Raw genomic sequence first — 13,643 nt, 5'->3', positions numbered from 1 at the left:
TTAAAGAATTGCCACTGATACTGTTTCCTGAATAGATATGCCACAAACAACAAAATTAATAAGCAATTAATATAATTTACTTTCAATGGAGTCCAACACAAGCTCGTGGGCAGAAACCCTACTTCTGTAGGGCTGCTACATTTTTCTGAATGAAAAACTTGAGAGTCATCTAAGCAATCTGCCTTCAACTGGTACTTTTTCAAAGGTATTATTATGGGATACGTTAAATATTTGCTGTTTAGTCTCATGAGAATACAAGTTTCATGTCAAAGGGAGAGCTTTGTAGAGGTTTGCTCAATGTTTACTTCTTTCTAACAGGATGGAATCATTAAGCATGAATGTAACAAACTGTGTATACAAGCAAACCCCTGCAGAAAGTTATTTAAGGGAAAACAATAAATGACTTTCCAGACTGAGCTTTCAGTTATGACCTTTGTAAAAGTTACAGATTACTTCATTTCATTCATGTCCCCTACGGTGACATACCAGCACAGGACAAAAGAAAACCAGAGCTTCTGCCAAAACAAAGATTTTAAAAGTGCTACTGTTGAGTTTTTTTCAAATCCTTGCCCTAATGTTCTTACCAGATTACTAAGAGAAGATAGGTATGCACCTGTGTGAGAGCAACAACTTATTTCTCACGTACCAATAACATCTTCAGTGCAGAACATCCAGTGTGCTCCTGGGCAGCACACTGACTCACAATCTTGCTGGTTGAAACAGCTTGTTTCAGGATTTGAAGCTGCTAGAATTGAACAGCAAAGTTTGCTCAGACACGCTTAAGGATAAATCAGACAGGAGTTGACAGAAATAAAAGAGTGAGTGAGTTTGATTAGCAGCCAACTTTAAATGAGTCAACTGGATTGTCTCCCATGTCAACTCAGGTATTCTGATTATCTCTGACAGGCAGGGAATGAGGATGCAATATCATCACTCCCCCTTCCAGGAATGATAATGATAATTCACTCTCTTAAATGGAAACAGCTATGAAGAACTGTTGTATATTGATGATCCTGCTTTGTGTAGGATTTTCAAATTAAGGGCTCTCTGGGATCTATTATTTTTCCCAAAACTAAGACAACAACATCTACCACTCCCCTCACTCACCTCGAGATTAACATCAGTTTTCTATTCTCTGCCTGTATCTATTCTGTACTGCAACAGGTAGAGCTTCAAACTGAGCTCTTTTGTGTTAACACAGTATAGAGTCTAAAAGTCCCTTGTAACAGTGTAAACTTTTCATATAGGTATACAGTCTGTACATGGCGAAGGAGAGAGAAAGCAATACGTATATACTTACATGAAGTTTTTAAGAGAAATGTCTCTGAAAAAAAAGTCTGTGAAATCAAATGCTTTGAGGAGGGGAGGGAAAGTTTAAGTATTTATCCCTGTACAGATTTCATTTCCATGTGACCTTAACAAATATTCGGCCCATGATTTGTATTTTCTTATCAGGCTCACCATATATCATTTTCTGAAATGAACTTCGATCACTACACAAAATTACGTAGCATATCACATTGTCCATAAATCTGCTTCACAACTTCTTCTCAATAATATACTTCAGTGTTAATGAGGTGCTTACTTCAGGCTAAAGCCTTAGTTTTCGTTTTAGCCAGAACAAATGATCTACCTGGTCTAGATAACAATTTCAGTGGCACTCTTTTCATAATATAAATGGGGATTTATAGTGTTTGTTTTCCTCTCTCTCTCTGGAGAATTTAATCAAGAATGAAATATAAGACAAAGAAAAACTGAGGATTAGGGGAATTTCTAATTGATTAGACAGACTAAAAGTATAAGCTCCCCAGAGTTGCTTGAAAAGTTCAGATCTGAATGCTACTGACTACAGTAACTTGTGAAATATAAATGAACATAGAAAAAACCAACACATTAAAAATGACATATGTATAAAAGTGTTCAAATCATCCGCATTTCAAACTATTCTAATTTGTTTAAGAGCAACTAATTACATTATTAAGCTATTTAACAGGCAGGGCCATTAATCATACTGTTCCAAATAGGGAAACATCTCATGTTTTAAAGTGATTGTAGCCCTCACTAAGAACTAGAGAAAAGAAAGAGCTTATTTCTCTCTCCTTTCTATTCTATAGTAGTGCACATCTATCCACTTCATGTTGCCTTTCTGAACATACTTTATTTCTTTGTTTGCTTTTAATCTCTATCCCCTCTACTCCTGAATATATCCTTTCCAGGTCCCCAGGTTCCATCTTTATGCACATCTTCTATGTCCAAGGTGTCCTCAGCTATTCTAGAATGTGTTGTTCAATCTGTTTTATCTCTTACCATATTTGTTAAGAAAAAATATAAATGAAAACATCATGGACTACTTCTAATGAACTTTAAAAAAAAAATCTCAAATTTTTATGAAGAGGAAGTTGTTCTCAATACAGCCTGTGTTACTACTCTACCTAAATGTTCATTTTTTGCCTTCATTCCTCTTTCAAGCATTGGCAAGTGTCAGTTTCATCTCTACACTCTTAACAGGCAACTGTTAAAAATAGATATGGCACTGTCCTGGTTGATATAACCATAATTAACTTATTTGGCAAGCTCAGGAAAAAGTGGGAAAAATCAAATTGAGTGAGGAAACATTCTGAAATCATTCCTCTTCTCATACCTTATTCCATAGTTACTATACATTCAATGTTCACTCAAACAAGTAATCCATAATGGCTACCAGTCTGACTTTTTAGAACTAGTGACAGTAACTCAATTCTGTTTCTTTCTGTTTCAAATTCTATGTTAACATATCTTAACATTTAATCAGTACTACTTCAGTGTATTCCACTGACCTATCTTCAGATAAATAGTGATGAATCCTACATCTCTGAAAAAAATTTACTCCACAATACATTTCCTAACTTTACTAAGTAGGTCAAGTAATGAAATAAGCACTTAGTAAAAATCATTCCTATGCTTTCTGCATAAGTCATGCCCTTACATGTGCCTTATAACAAGGGAATAGATTATCTTAGACAAAAAAATAAAAATAAAAAAATCAAATACGAAATACCTTTCTGAGAAAGATTTACCATAAAGACTATTACGATCTCCAAAACACATGCAATTGCTAAGTATAGTTTATTTGAAGTGCTAAAACCAGCTCATAGCAATTCACTTGACCAGCCTGTAGGCCCAAAATATTATTTAATATATCTGCATATATTTCACTAACTTCAAAACTCCCTTCTAATTAAGGACAACTGGAAGGCACGGCCAATCTCTTGAGGATGCCAAAGTGCTGCATGAGCATCTTAAATTAAGCAATGTATATCTGCATTTTATCTCTATAAGATAATGAATTTTAATTCTCATTTACCTCAGTCTTCATCCGATTTTGCAAGCTAAAAATTATCAGTTAAGTGGGATGAAGGCTAATTACCCACACTTATCCAAATTTCTCCAACTTCATGAAAGGGAGGAAGTTTGTGAACATACAGGAAAACTCGGTTCATTCACTTCACTGGCATTTCACATATTTGATGTGTTAGAATGGACACTTTTTCCACAGTTAAAAAGTATTGAGGAAAACTAAGATAAAATGTCAAGTGGGAAGGCAATTAAAATCTCTTTTTCTGGCCATTTCTGTAGTGAGTAATCTTCCAGCTGCATACTGAACTGTGTTAAATATGGCAGTTGTCGTACTGTGGTACATGAGAAATGAAAGCATCATCACTGTTACTTGAGCCATCACCTATGGCTGTTGAGTTACTTTTCTGGAAATGGATTATGAATTAAATGCATTTGATGTGGTCCTATTAAAAGCCTTAGTGTTTTCACATCATTTCCACATCAGAGAAATTTCCATGTACAGAGGTACATACAGATCCAAAGAGAAGAAGGGAGATAGAGAGGGTATGTGGGAAGTGCATACGCACATCCCTTCTGATGGGAAGGGAGGCTGAAATCATGATATAGATTCCACCCTTCTCTTGTCCTGTTTCATTTTAGTTTTGTGGAAGTCTTGGGAACACATCAACTGTAAAGCAGGTTCAGTTGCAAGTCTGAATATTCGTATATCATCTAATTCTCAGGCAGATTACTGCAGAAAAATTTCTTGCTCCTCACTGACTGCTTCACCACTGAACTGGCAGAGTTTGTGAACAGAGAGGAAGATCAGAACCTTGAACTTTAAGTAAATAGCTAAAAGTGAAGCATTGTAAGACTGAAATGATTTTTAATTTCAAAGAAACCTCCCTGTTTTGTCTCCACTTACATTGTGGCCAATTTTTATATGTTAGCATGCTTGAAGTACTTTGTTAATTTAAGGACTTATTTCAGATTTTGACTGGTAATCACACGGTATAGACAATATATCTGTACAGGATTAGAGCATTTTGTCATACAGAGGTGATCAATAATCACCACCTATAAATGCACTGCCACATCTGGCTACTTGCATTAATTTTAACATGAAATCACAAAGTTAGCATCTAATTCATTTCACTGTGATACAGAATGACCCATGCATTGTACACCAACAGATTTTCTTTAGAGTTGCATATATCCTACATAACTTACAGTAACATACTGGACACTATTTTCAAATCATTTTAGTGTCTTCTCCTTGTGATCCTGAGAACTCTATTTTATCCATAATCAGGACCGGTGACTTTAAGAGTTCTCTGAAGCTCTGATAGGTTGGTTATGAACAATTCTCTTTCAATATCCTCTGTTAAAAATCCTTAAGTACTACTGTACCATCTGCACTGTAACAACTCTGTTAACATACAGGAGATATACAAGGACCTGTTCTGCCACAAGAAGTACAGCATGTTGACCACTGTGACAACAATACAACTTCCAATGCTGATACAATTAAAGTCAAGGTACAGATAGAGGGACTTCTTTTTTCCCCCCTCTGTAGCATTTTAACTATATATATATACACATACACACACACATAAAGCACTTGTACTGTTTGGCCAGTGGTAAAAAGATGCCCTTTAGCATCAGTGTTCCCTGTTAGTAAGATCTCAGTCTGTAAGTCTAGATGTAATAGCAAAGCATCTGAGAGGAGAGGACTAAAAATAAAAATAATAATTTTAAAAAAACCCTTTGATCAGCATCTCTGATTCCCAAGTATAAGCATAACACTGATGTAACCATTCTTCCTGAGTCTTAAAAAAAAAAACAAAACTGAAATGCAGAAATCTGTTCCATACTGAGTGGGCATTCAGCTGGCAGAACTCGTGTCTTCAGGATCAGTTACCTCCACACTGATGCAGCACAAGAACTCATCATGCTGAGTAACTTTCATCATATATTAGATAAAACAGTCCCCTATCCATTCTGGTTAATCATGAAAAATTCCATCATTCCCAACTTCAAGTTTTTGGGTTTTTTCTCCTCCAAGCAAATGGGGGAGGGTCTGCAACAAGAATAATTCAGTGTGACAGCTTATCTTCTTGCCCAGTGGGTGCCTTCATAGAACCGTGGCTATGAAAGCCATTTCCATATTGATGAATTCTTCCTGGTAGAGTGAAATAATTGTTCTTTCCAAAAAGCAGAAGGATCCCAGTATCACAGGCATAAATATCCTCCTCTTTCAAAGGTAATGAAGTTAAGATAAGATACAACACACATGACACTTAGCTAAATATACAATAAATACAGTTATATGTAATGGCATCATGTTAAAAGAATAATTGTAAAAATCTTACTTGAAATAAGGTAGACTATAAAATCCAGTTATATTTTAAAGCCTGACACTACTACTTCTCAGTAAGAGATGCTCTTGAAGTGCAAGCTACAAAGAAATAAAATAGATCATGGGAAAGCAATGAACTAGGTGGCATCTCAATTCTTACAAAAAAAGAGCTGTAAGTTTATATGCACACTCTTCTAATTTCCAGTGGTCACAGAATTGTTACTCTGCTTGCCACATAATCTGCTTATGTATAGAAAGCACAGAAGACATGCTTTGAATTTTAGTTATATATACACAAATTTTTATAGTAGTTGTATTTATTGTTTACATGTACTTTTATATCAATTATGCATTTATATATACTTAGCGTATATAAAAGGGGACAGCAAAGTTGAAGGTGGCAGAAGAAACATGGAGTATCTCTTAATATAAATATATACATAAATATCTGAAAAGTATTGCTTATAACACTGTATTATAAACACATGTCTATTTTTGTTATGTAAAATTATAAAATGCATGTTAAATGTGTAAGTTAAATTAATAGTTCAATGTACCACAATGTATTCCTCATATATTTAGTATTCCTCATATCTTTGTATTACAATACCGAAACTACTTGAATAGAGAATATATTGTATCAGGAAATATGACACGAACTTCACTTTGAAAGTAAAGTGCTTGACACATAGGGAGCTTCTGTTTTTCAAAATTACAATGCATTTCTGAATGTAATAAAACCACTATGTCAGGCATTTTTAGTAACAGTGTAATACACTGAAAAGGGTAATTATGACTAGCTTCAATCTGACGATGGAGTTAATGCCAATGTCTGTCAGACTAAGTAGGATCACTACAAACTACTCCTTGAGCTTAAGTTTATTCAGCTGGGGAAAAAGCAGAGACTAAATTAGATGTACCTTCACACAATTGCTTCCAAGTCTATTTCCAGTAAAAAAATCAAAGATTCAAAATAAGAATCATCAATTCAAATTATCAAATACTAACAACACGAGACCTTTTCTAACATTAGAATTGTAGGAGACAACATATTCTTCTCTTTCACTTCAGGCCTTCATCTATTTCCCCTTTTTGCTGATTTTCAACTCTTAACACATCCACGAGAAGCAACAACCCAAAGAGTCCTTGACACGCCAAAACCAAGTCACTACCACTCCACAAAGCACACTCTTCAACCTTAAACTGTTGTACCATTCTGACTGGGATGACATTATGTAGTTAAAATCCTTCAATGGCAGCTGGTACAGTTGACGCTGTGGCTAAAGCACTTTGGAATACACCATTATTTTGGCCACTGTTGAATAGAACTTGCACAGAAATGAGGTTCTCCCTCCACAGAATCCTGTCTCCCAGTGTAAATTGGGGATGAGCAAAATACAGGGAGAGGACTGACCAAAGGAATATTCTATCTCATATGACACCATACTCAGCAATTAAAACCTCAAGAAAAGGAGGAGAAAGGAAGAATATTCATGTTTATGGCATTTGCTGAGGATATCCAGAGTCAGATAATTTGTGGAATTCCGACCACCAGAGATACTTATAATTTGACTGGAAATGTCCCCGAGCAAAATGTTGCAGTTTTGATATTGGCCTCACTTCGAGCAAAATTTGGACCACATAAACTCCTGATGCTTCTTGTAACCTAAATTATTCTAGAATTCTTCAGTCTTGTGATCCTTGCTTTTTTTCAAACTAAAATTAAAAAAAAAAAATGTTCAACTTTCCAGCAGACTTGCAGTTATTTAAAACTTAGGTAATTATCATGAGAAGCCAAGCTAAGTCACTTACTCCTTCCCTGTCTGTCCTAATACATTTCATTTAATAGTTTTAGATTTGATAAACAACAAGACCTTGTAAATTAGAAGAAGCAGAAGTCAACACAAGTTTAATATGTAAATCTCAAAGCAAAAGCCTGCTCCTGTATTAAGATTTTGGAATTAATGAGTTACTCCTTAATTACTCTTCTCAGTCTGGCAGAAAATAAAACAGGAAAACACAAACAAACCAGAACAACTAAGCATTATTTTAATCAAGTTTATGCACAAGTTTCCAGGTAATAAATGCAAGTGTGCACAGTTATTTTAGTTCTCTGAGGAATTCATGGATGCCAGAAGGCAATGGAGCCAGGAAATAACTTCTGGCTGCAAAATGATCACTGTAACATCTATTTAAGAGACTTATAAAATGTGTGACTTTCAGAATAGTTTTCTCTATTCAAGACAGTCATATTATTGACATGTGAATTGAATTTGGCTTACAATCACTTTTCACTCCCTCTGCCTGAGAAAGTAGAAACTAGAGATGCAATTTCCCCCCAAGAACTGTAAAATCCACAGAATCACAAAAACACTAAGGTTGGAAAAGACCTACAGGATCATCCAGTCCAACCATCCACCTATCACCAATAGTTCTCACTAAACCATGTCCCTCAACACAACATCCAAACGTTCCTCAAACACCTCCAGGGCCGGTGACTCCATCAGCTCCCTGAGCAGCCCATTCCAGTGCCTGACCACCCTTTCAGAGAAGTAGCATTTCCTAACATCCAGCCTAAATCTCCCCTGGCGCAGCTTGAAGCCATTCCCTCTAGTTCTATCACCAGTTACATGAGAAGAGGCCGACGCCCAGCTCACTGCAACCTCCCTTCAGGAAGTTATAGAGAGCAATGAGGTCTCCCCTGAGCCTCCTCCAGGCTGAACATTCCCAGCTCCTTCAGCCCCTCCTCATCAGCCCTGTGCTCCAGACCCCTCACCAGCTTTGTCACCCTTCTTTGGACCCGCTCCAGAGCCTCAATACCTTTCTTGCAATGAGGGGCCCAAAACTGGACATAGTACTCAATGTGCAGCCTCACCACAGTTAGTACAGGGGGAAAATCACTTCCCTGTTCCTGGTGGCAACACCATTTCTGATGCAAGCCAGGATGCCATTGGCCTTCTTGGCCAGCCGGGCACACTGTCGGCTCATGTTCAGCCAAGCATCAATCAGCACCCCCAGATCCATTTCCTCTACATCTTCCAGCCAATTTGCCCCAAGCCTGTAGTGTTGCCTGGGGTTGTTGTGGTCAAAGTGCAGGACCCAGCATTTGACCTCATCTCATTGGCTGCAGCCCAGCTTTCCAGATCCCTCTGTAGGGCCTCGCTACCCCCAGGCAGATCCACACTTCCAGCCAATTTGGTGTCATCTGCAAATTTACTGAGGGTGCACTCGATGCCCTCATCCAGGTCATCAATCAAGATATTGAAGAGGACAGTCCCCAGCACCTACCCCTGGGGAACACCACTTGTGGCAGGTTGCCAGCTACATTTAGCTCCATTCACCACCACTCTATGGGCCCGGCCTTCCAGCCAGCTCCTTATCCATATCCAGCCAAGAGCGTACCTGTCCAAGCCACTGGCTGCCAGCTTCTGCAGGAGAATTCTGCGTGGACAGTGTCAAAGGCTTTGCTGAAGTCTAGGTAGACTACATAATAGCCTTTCCCTCATCCACCAGATGAGTCACTAGATCATAGAAGGAGATCAGGTTGGACCTGTCCTTCATGAACCCATGCTGGCTAGAAAACTAAAGACATCATCTTTATCATCTAAACATCTCTCTATATCACTGTATAGTTTCAGAATATGTAGGATGTGTATCAGTATTAGAATATTAGTGATTCTGTCACTTACCTGTCAATAATGGCACACATGTCAATGCTGACATTGGCAAAGCTTCCCAGCTGGCCTTGCTCTACTGCTTGCAAATCCACCAGCTGATCATCCACATGAATAAACTGCATGCATCCTTGAAACGAATGGTGAAATAGAGAGTGATCCGAGTCATTCATCTGTAGAGGAAAACCTGGAATGCAGCAGAAGGAATAGCATTAACTTCACATACTGATAATCAAGGCAGAATTTTTTCGGACTGGAAAAAGATATGTTTTCTAGACAAGAGAGAAAAGGCAAAATGGGGTACAGTTATTAGATGTCATTGTATGCTGTTAAGTCACTGGAATTACCTGCAAGAATTTATACAGTATAGCTGATGATTCTTTTTTTTTTTTTTTTTTTTTTTAATTTAAATATTGAGTGGAAGTCTTCTGCTACTTTTCTTGTCTCCCATTCCCATGTCATTGTTTCTCATTAATCCTCATTTTAAAAATCAACTTAAGGAAATTGAGAAAAGATTAATCTTTTTAGCATATTGTAAGGATCACATTGCAATTTCTCTTCACATTTTTGACATGTATTTCATGAAACAACATCCCAGTTCAGATTTCTGCAGAAGAAATCTTCCTATACAATACTTGTGCTCAAAACTTTCTACAAACATAGAACTAGCCCTAAATTCCATGCCTACTTCTGAAAAAAATCTGAGAACAATGTGTAGAATTTTCATTTTTGCTCTGAACATATTCACTTATATGCCAATCTTCATGAAGGTTGCTTAAGAAAGATGAGAATGAGTTAGATTCTTGATTCAGGTGAAAGCATGGGGAAATGAAGAATGTATGTATGTCTTGCTCCAATTTATAGGAGGCAGATGAGGTTCTTTTAATATCTGTATACCCAATGTGAGATTAAGAAACAACGGTTCAAACGTTGGTCCAACCAGTTTATTACAAATCCTAATCAGGGAGATGGGGAAGGGAAGGAGGGCGATAGAAAAGACAGGAAAGAAGCAGGAGTTGCGTAAAGCGGGGATGGTCACCAGCAGGATCCAGCAGCGTCCCGTTGCACGGCGTTTGAGGTCCGAGGCAGAAGCAGCGCGGGGGAGCAGCAGCAGCGTGGCGGCGTTGGGCAGCAAGCAGGCAGCAGGAGGCGGCCGCGGAGCCAATGCGGGAGGAAGCAGCAGCGCTCAGGCAGCAGCCCAGGAGAGTCCGTCAGCATGCGGGAATTCCGTAGTGAGGAATGTGATGGCAGACATCTTCTCTTCTACGTCAGCATGCAGGCATCACTTCGTGAGGAATCTGTTGTCAGAAACCTATCCTCATGGTTTTCGATTCCCCATTTATCTTCCTTTTCCTCCTGCCTATGTGATATCCGTGGGCCCTTGAGCAAGAGACTTGCGAGGACCCCCTGAGATGGCCATCATCCTGAGATAAGTCCCCACAAAAGAGCACTTCACAGCTATTTAGCTGCAGCTCATCTCTCCTTGCCCCTGACCTTGTCCATCTGTGTCCCCCAGACAAAGGATTTCACAACCCTTGCCCAGGACTTGTCCATCACAGTTCTCCAGACAAAGGATATCACAACCTTTGCCCAGGACTTGCCTGGACTTGAACAAGTCCATCTGTGTCCGCAGCAAGCTTTGAGACACTGATGTTAACAGAATAATATCTTACACCACCCCATGACTCAAAGGTTGCTTTAAAATGGGACACTGGTGATCCATGATGGTGAGAAAAAGAAAAGTGTAGGGGTAAATAAGGGAAGGGGGCAGGGAATCAAAAGTTTCATGCAATCATTACAAGAAATTCATCAGGATTGTTTACAAATGTTGCCCTGATCTTCTTGACTTCCCCATCCGCAGAGGAAGTTACAAAGTACAGAGGATACAACATGTTGAATAAGTTGAATAAAACATGGTATCATACAAGGGATGAACATGAGAGTCGCAACAGCACAATAATAGATAAAATAAGATACGTTTTACCCATCGGCCACCTGGGAGCCAGGAGAAGAGGTCAAGATGTGGGCTTTTCCAAGTTTGAACAGGAACATATGCTATTTTCCATATACCTTGAGCAATTTGTTTAACAACTTTACCGTCATCATCAATCTTTAGACTACAAGTAGAATCATTTAATTTGCCACAGACTCCCCTTCTTCAGCTAGCAGGTAGTCTAGAACAATGCAATGCTGGAGTATTGCCACCCGCATCTGTGAAGTTTGATCTGCAAGAAGATCAAGGGCATATGCTGCTTCATTAGTAATTATTTCAAGGACAGCTTGTAATCAGATAATACAACTTAGGTTATAGATGGGCTCTTGAGCATCACCAACCCACTCATTGGGGCTCCAGGTAGCTGGCCAGTAGTGTTTGATTATACGCTGGCGAGGCCAATCATCTTTGCCCCAGGTTTGGCCGCTACCACGTGTTAGGGGGGTGTCAATAGACTTCTTGTGTCGACTGAGATCATCATATACTCTGACACCTAATTCATTGCCATCCTCTCCTGGAACTAAAAGGAACATCGGGCAGATTACTCCAACATCACATACCCAAGTTCAGTTTGCAGGTAACCATTTATACGCATAATGACCACAAATCCAATATTGTCCCTTTAGTTGCAAGCCTCCTAATAAACATCCACTGTTCAACCCCTCTCCCCTTCCCCCCCCCCGCTCACTTGAGTGGGGGAAGGAATTAGTTTCCCAATGGCTCTGGTAGCTCTTCAGGTGCTGCAGAGGTGGCACTAGGACCTGGGGTTTTACTTTCCTCAAGTCTAGTCGGCCATCCAGTATCCAACCATCTCGAGCCTATCCGTTCTCAATCCATCCATCAAATTTCGTGGAATACCCTTTTTCCAGCCCAGAGTCTAAAGTCCATTACAGTTATGAAAGATATTCTGCCTACTGGCTTTTACTGGCACTGAGACCCTTCCAGACCCACTGAGCTTTGGGCTAGATGGCCTGGGGGTAAGGCTGACAGCTGCAAGTCTTCCTTCACTTGGCTCAAATTTCCTGGAGGAAGAAACCACTGGCCCATATTTTCTTCCACAGTTTATTAACTCTTGGGCCACCTCCCCCCACATCCATACTTTGCATCCCAACTGCAGATGGTTGGGGGTTACAGTTCCTTCTAACACTGCCCGGGTTCTTTCCCCCAAGACATAGCTTATATCCTTGTTTGTAATTGTGCCTATGGGTTTCAGCCATTCCGGAAGCCCTCTAATTAAAGGAGTGATCCTCTCAAGATCAACAGGCATCATCATGGGTGATTCATGATGCGGCTGCAGCTTTCTATCGCACATCATTTGGAGACAAGCAGCCTTTTGAACGCTCTCTACTAACTGATCAGTTGTTCCAGTAATGGCAAGAGGGTCTCCCCTTTGCAAAGGGTTGAGACCACCTGCCCAATTAACACAAAGGCCCTTTGTGTTAATGACCAGGGAGCACGATCGTTACAGGCAGTTAAAAATACTCCTGGTCCCCAATAACCTCTGCTTCCTTTTCTGTTAACCGAATCTGGTGGCCACAAGTGTGACTCACCCTCCATACGTATTCTGCTTCTGATTCCTTTGGAGAGTGGATAAGTCCCTTTTCAATTTTGCTAGCTCAGTGGCCGAGAACGGAATTTCCTTAACACTCATTTGAGGATCTAGATCCTCGCTGCTATCGAAGGCACATTCGGTTTTTATAAAGGGACGCAGTGGGGCTATGGGGGTTTCTAATTTCTCTAGTCTTTCCTTTATTTCTTGCAGTTCCTCCTGAGCAAAAGATTTTTCTTGAAGCAAACTGTGGGTGACAGTATCGCTAGTATCCTTACATGTTAGCAGTTCCTCGAAAGCCATCTGCAACAAAGCAGAATTACGTTTCTCTCTAATTGTTCCTCGAGATTAACTATTTGATTCCGCAGAGTTTTTACCCATTCTGTGTAACTCTCACCGATTCCTGTAGTGCTTCTATGGTTTGGAGTTCGGCCGAATGCTTTTCATTTCGGAACTCCACGGCAGCTTTTAAAGCAGCCCCGAGTACGGCACAAACAAACGACTTTCCTTTTCCAGCTGTGTCTGAGCCTTATTCTGTAAGACACTGATGCGGTCCAAACACTCTGCAAATTATGCCAATTCTGGCGTGCCCGGTCCACCCCTGATAAAGAGGGACGAGCATCGTGCTTTTCTAAAAGGTCAAATAACACACCTTCACTTTCCATACAGGCAGTACTGTCACTCATTTCTTAATACAATGGATGATCTACACTAAGGGAGGCGGAGGTACACGTCTTCAAAAGCTCAATCACT

General features: G+C 39.6%; 1 protein-coding gene across 1 annotated transcript in view; it reads right to left on the bottom strand.

The window, feature by feature from the left end:
• The window catches only part of CNTNAP2 (contactin associated protein 2), a 634,054-nt gene that overhangs the window by 242,181 nt on the left and 378,230 nt on the right, over nt 1–13,643 (bottom strand). Inside the window, exon 10 of the mRNA XM_052697656.1 lies at nt 9,364–9,535. Coding sequence (XP_052553616.1) covers nt 9,364–9,535 — 172 coding nt within the window. The remainder of the gene's footprint in view (nt 1–9,363; nt 9,536–13,643) is intronic.

The sequence above is a fragment of the Tympanuchus pallidicinctus genome, unplaced genomic scaffold, assembly GCF_026119805.1.
Source record: "Tympanuchus pallidicinctus isolate F22 unplaced genomic scaffold, pur_lepc_1.0 scaffold31, whole genome shotgun sequence".
Lineage (NCBI taxonomy): Eukaryota > Metazoa > Chordata > Aves > Galliformes > Phasianidae > Tympanuchus > Tympanuchus pallidicinctus.
Note: the sequence above shows the minus strand (reverse complement) of the source record. Positions and strands in the feature narration are given on the sequence as shown.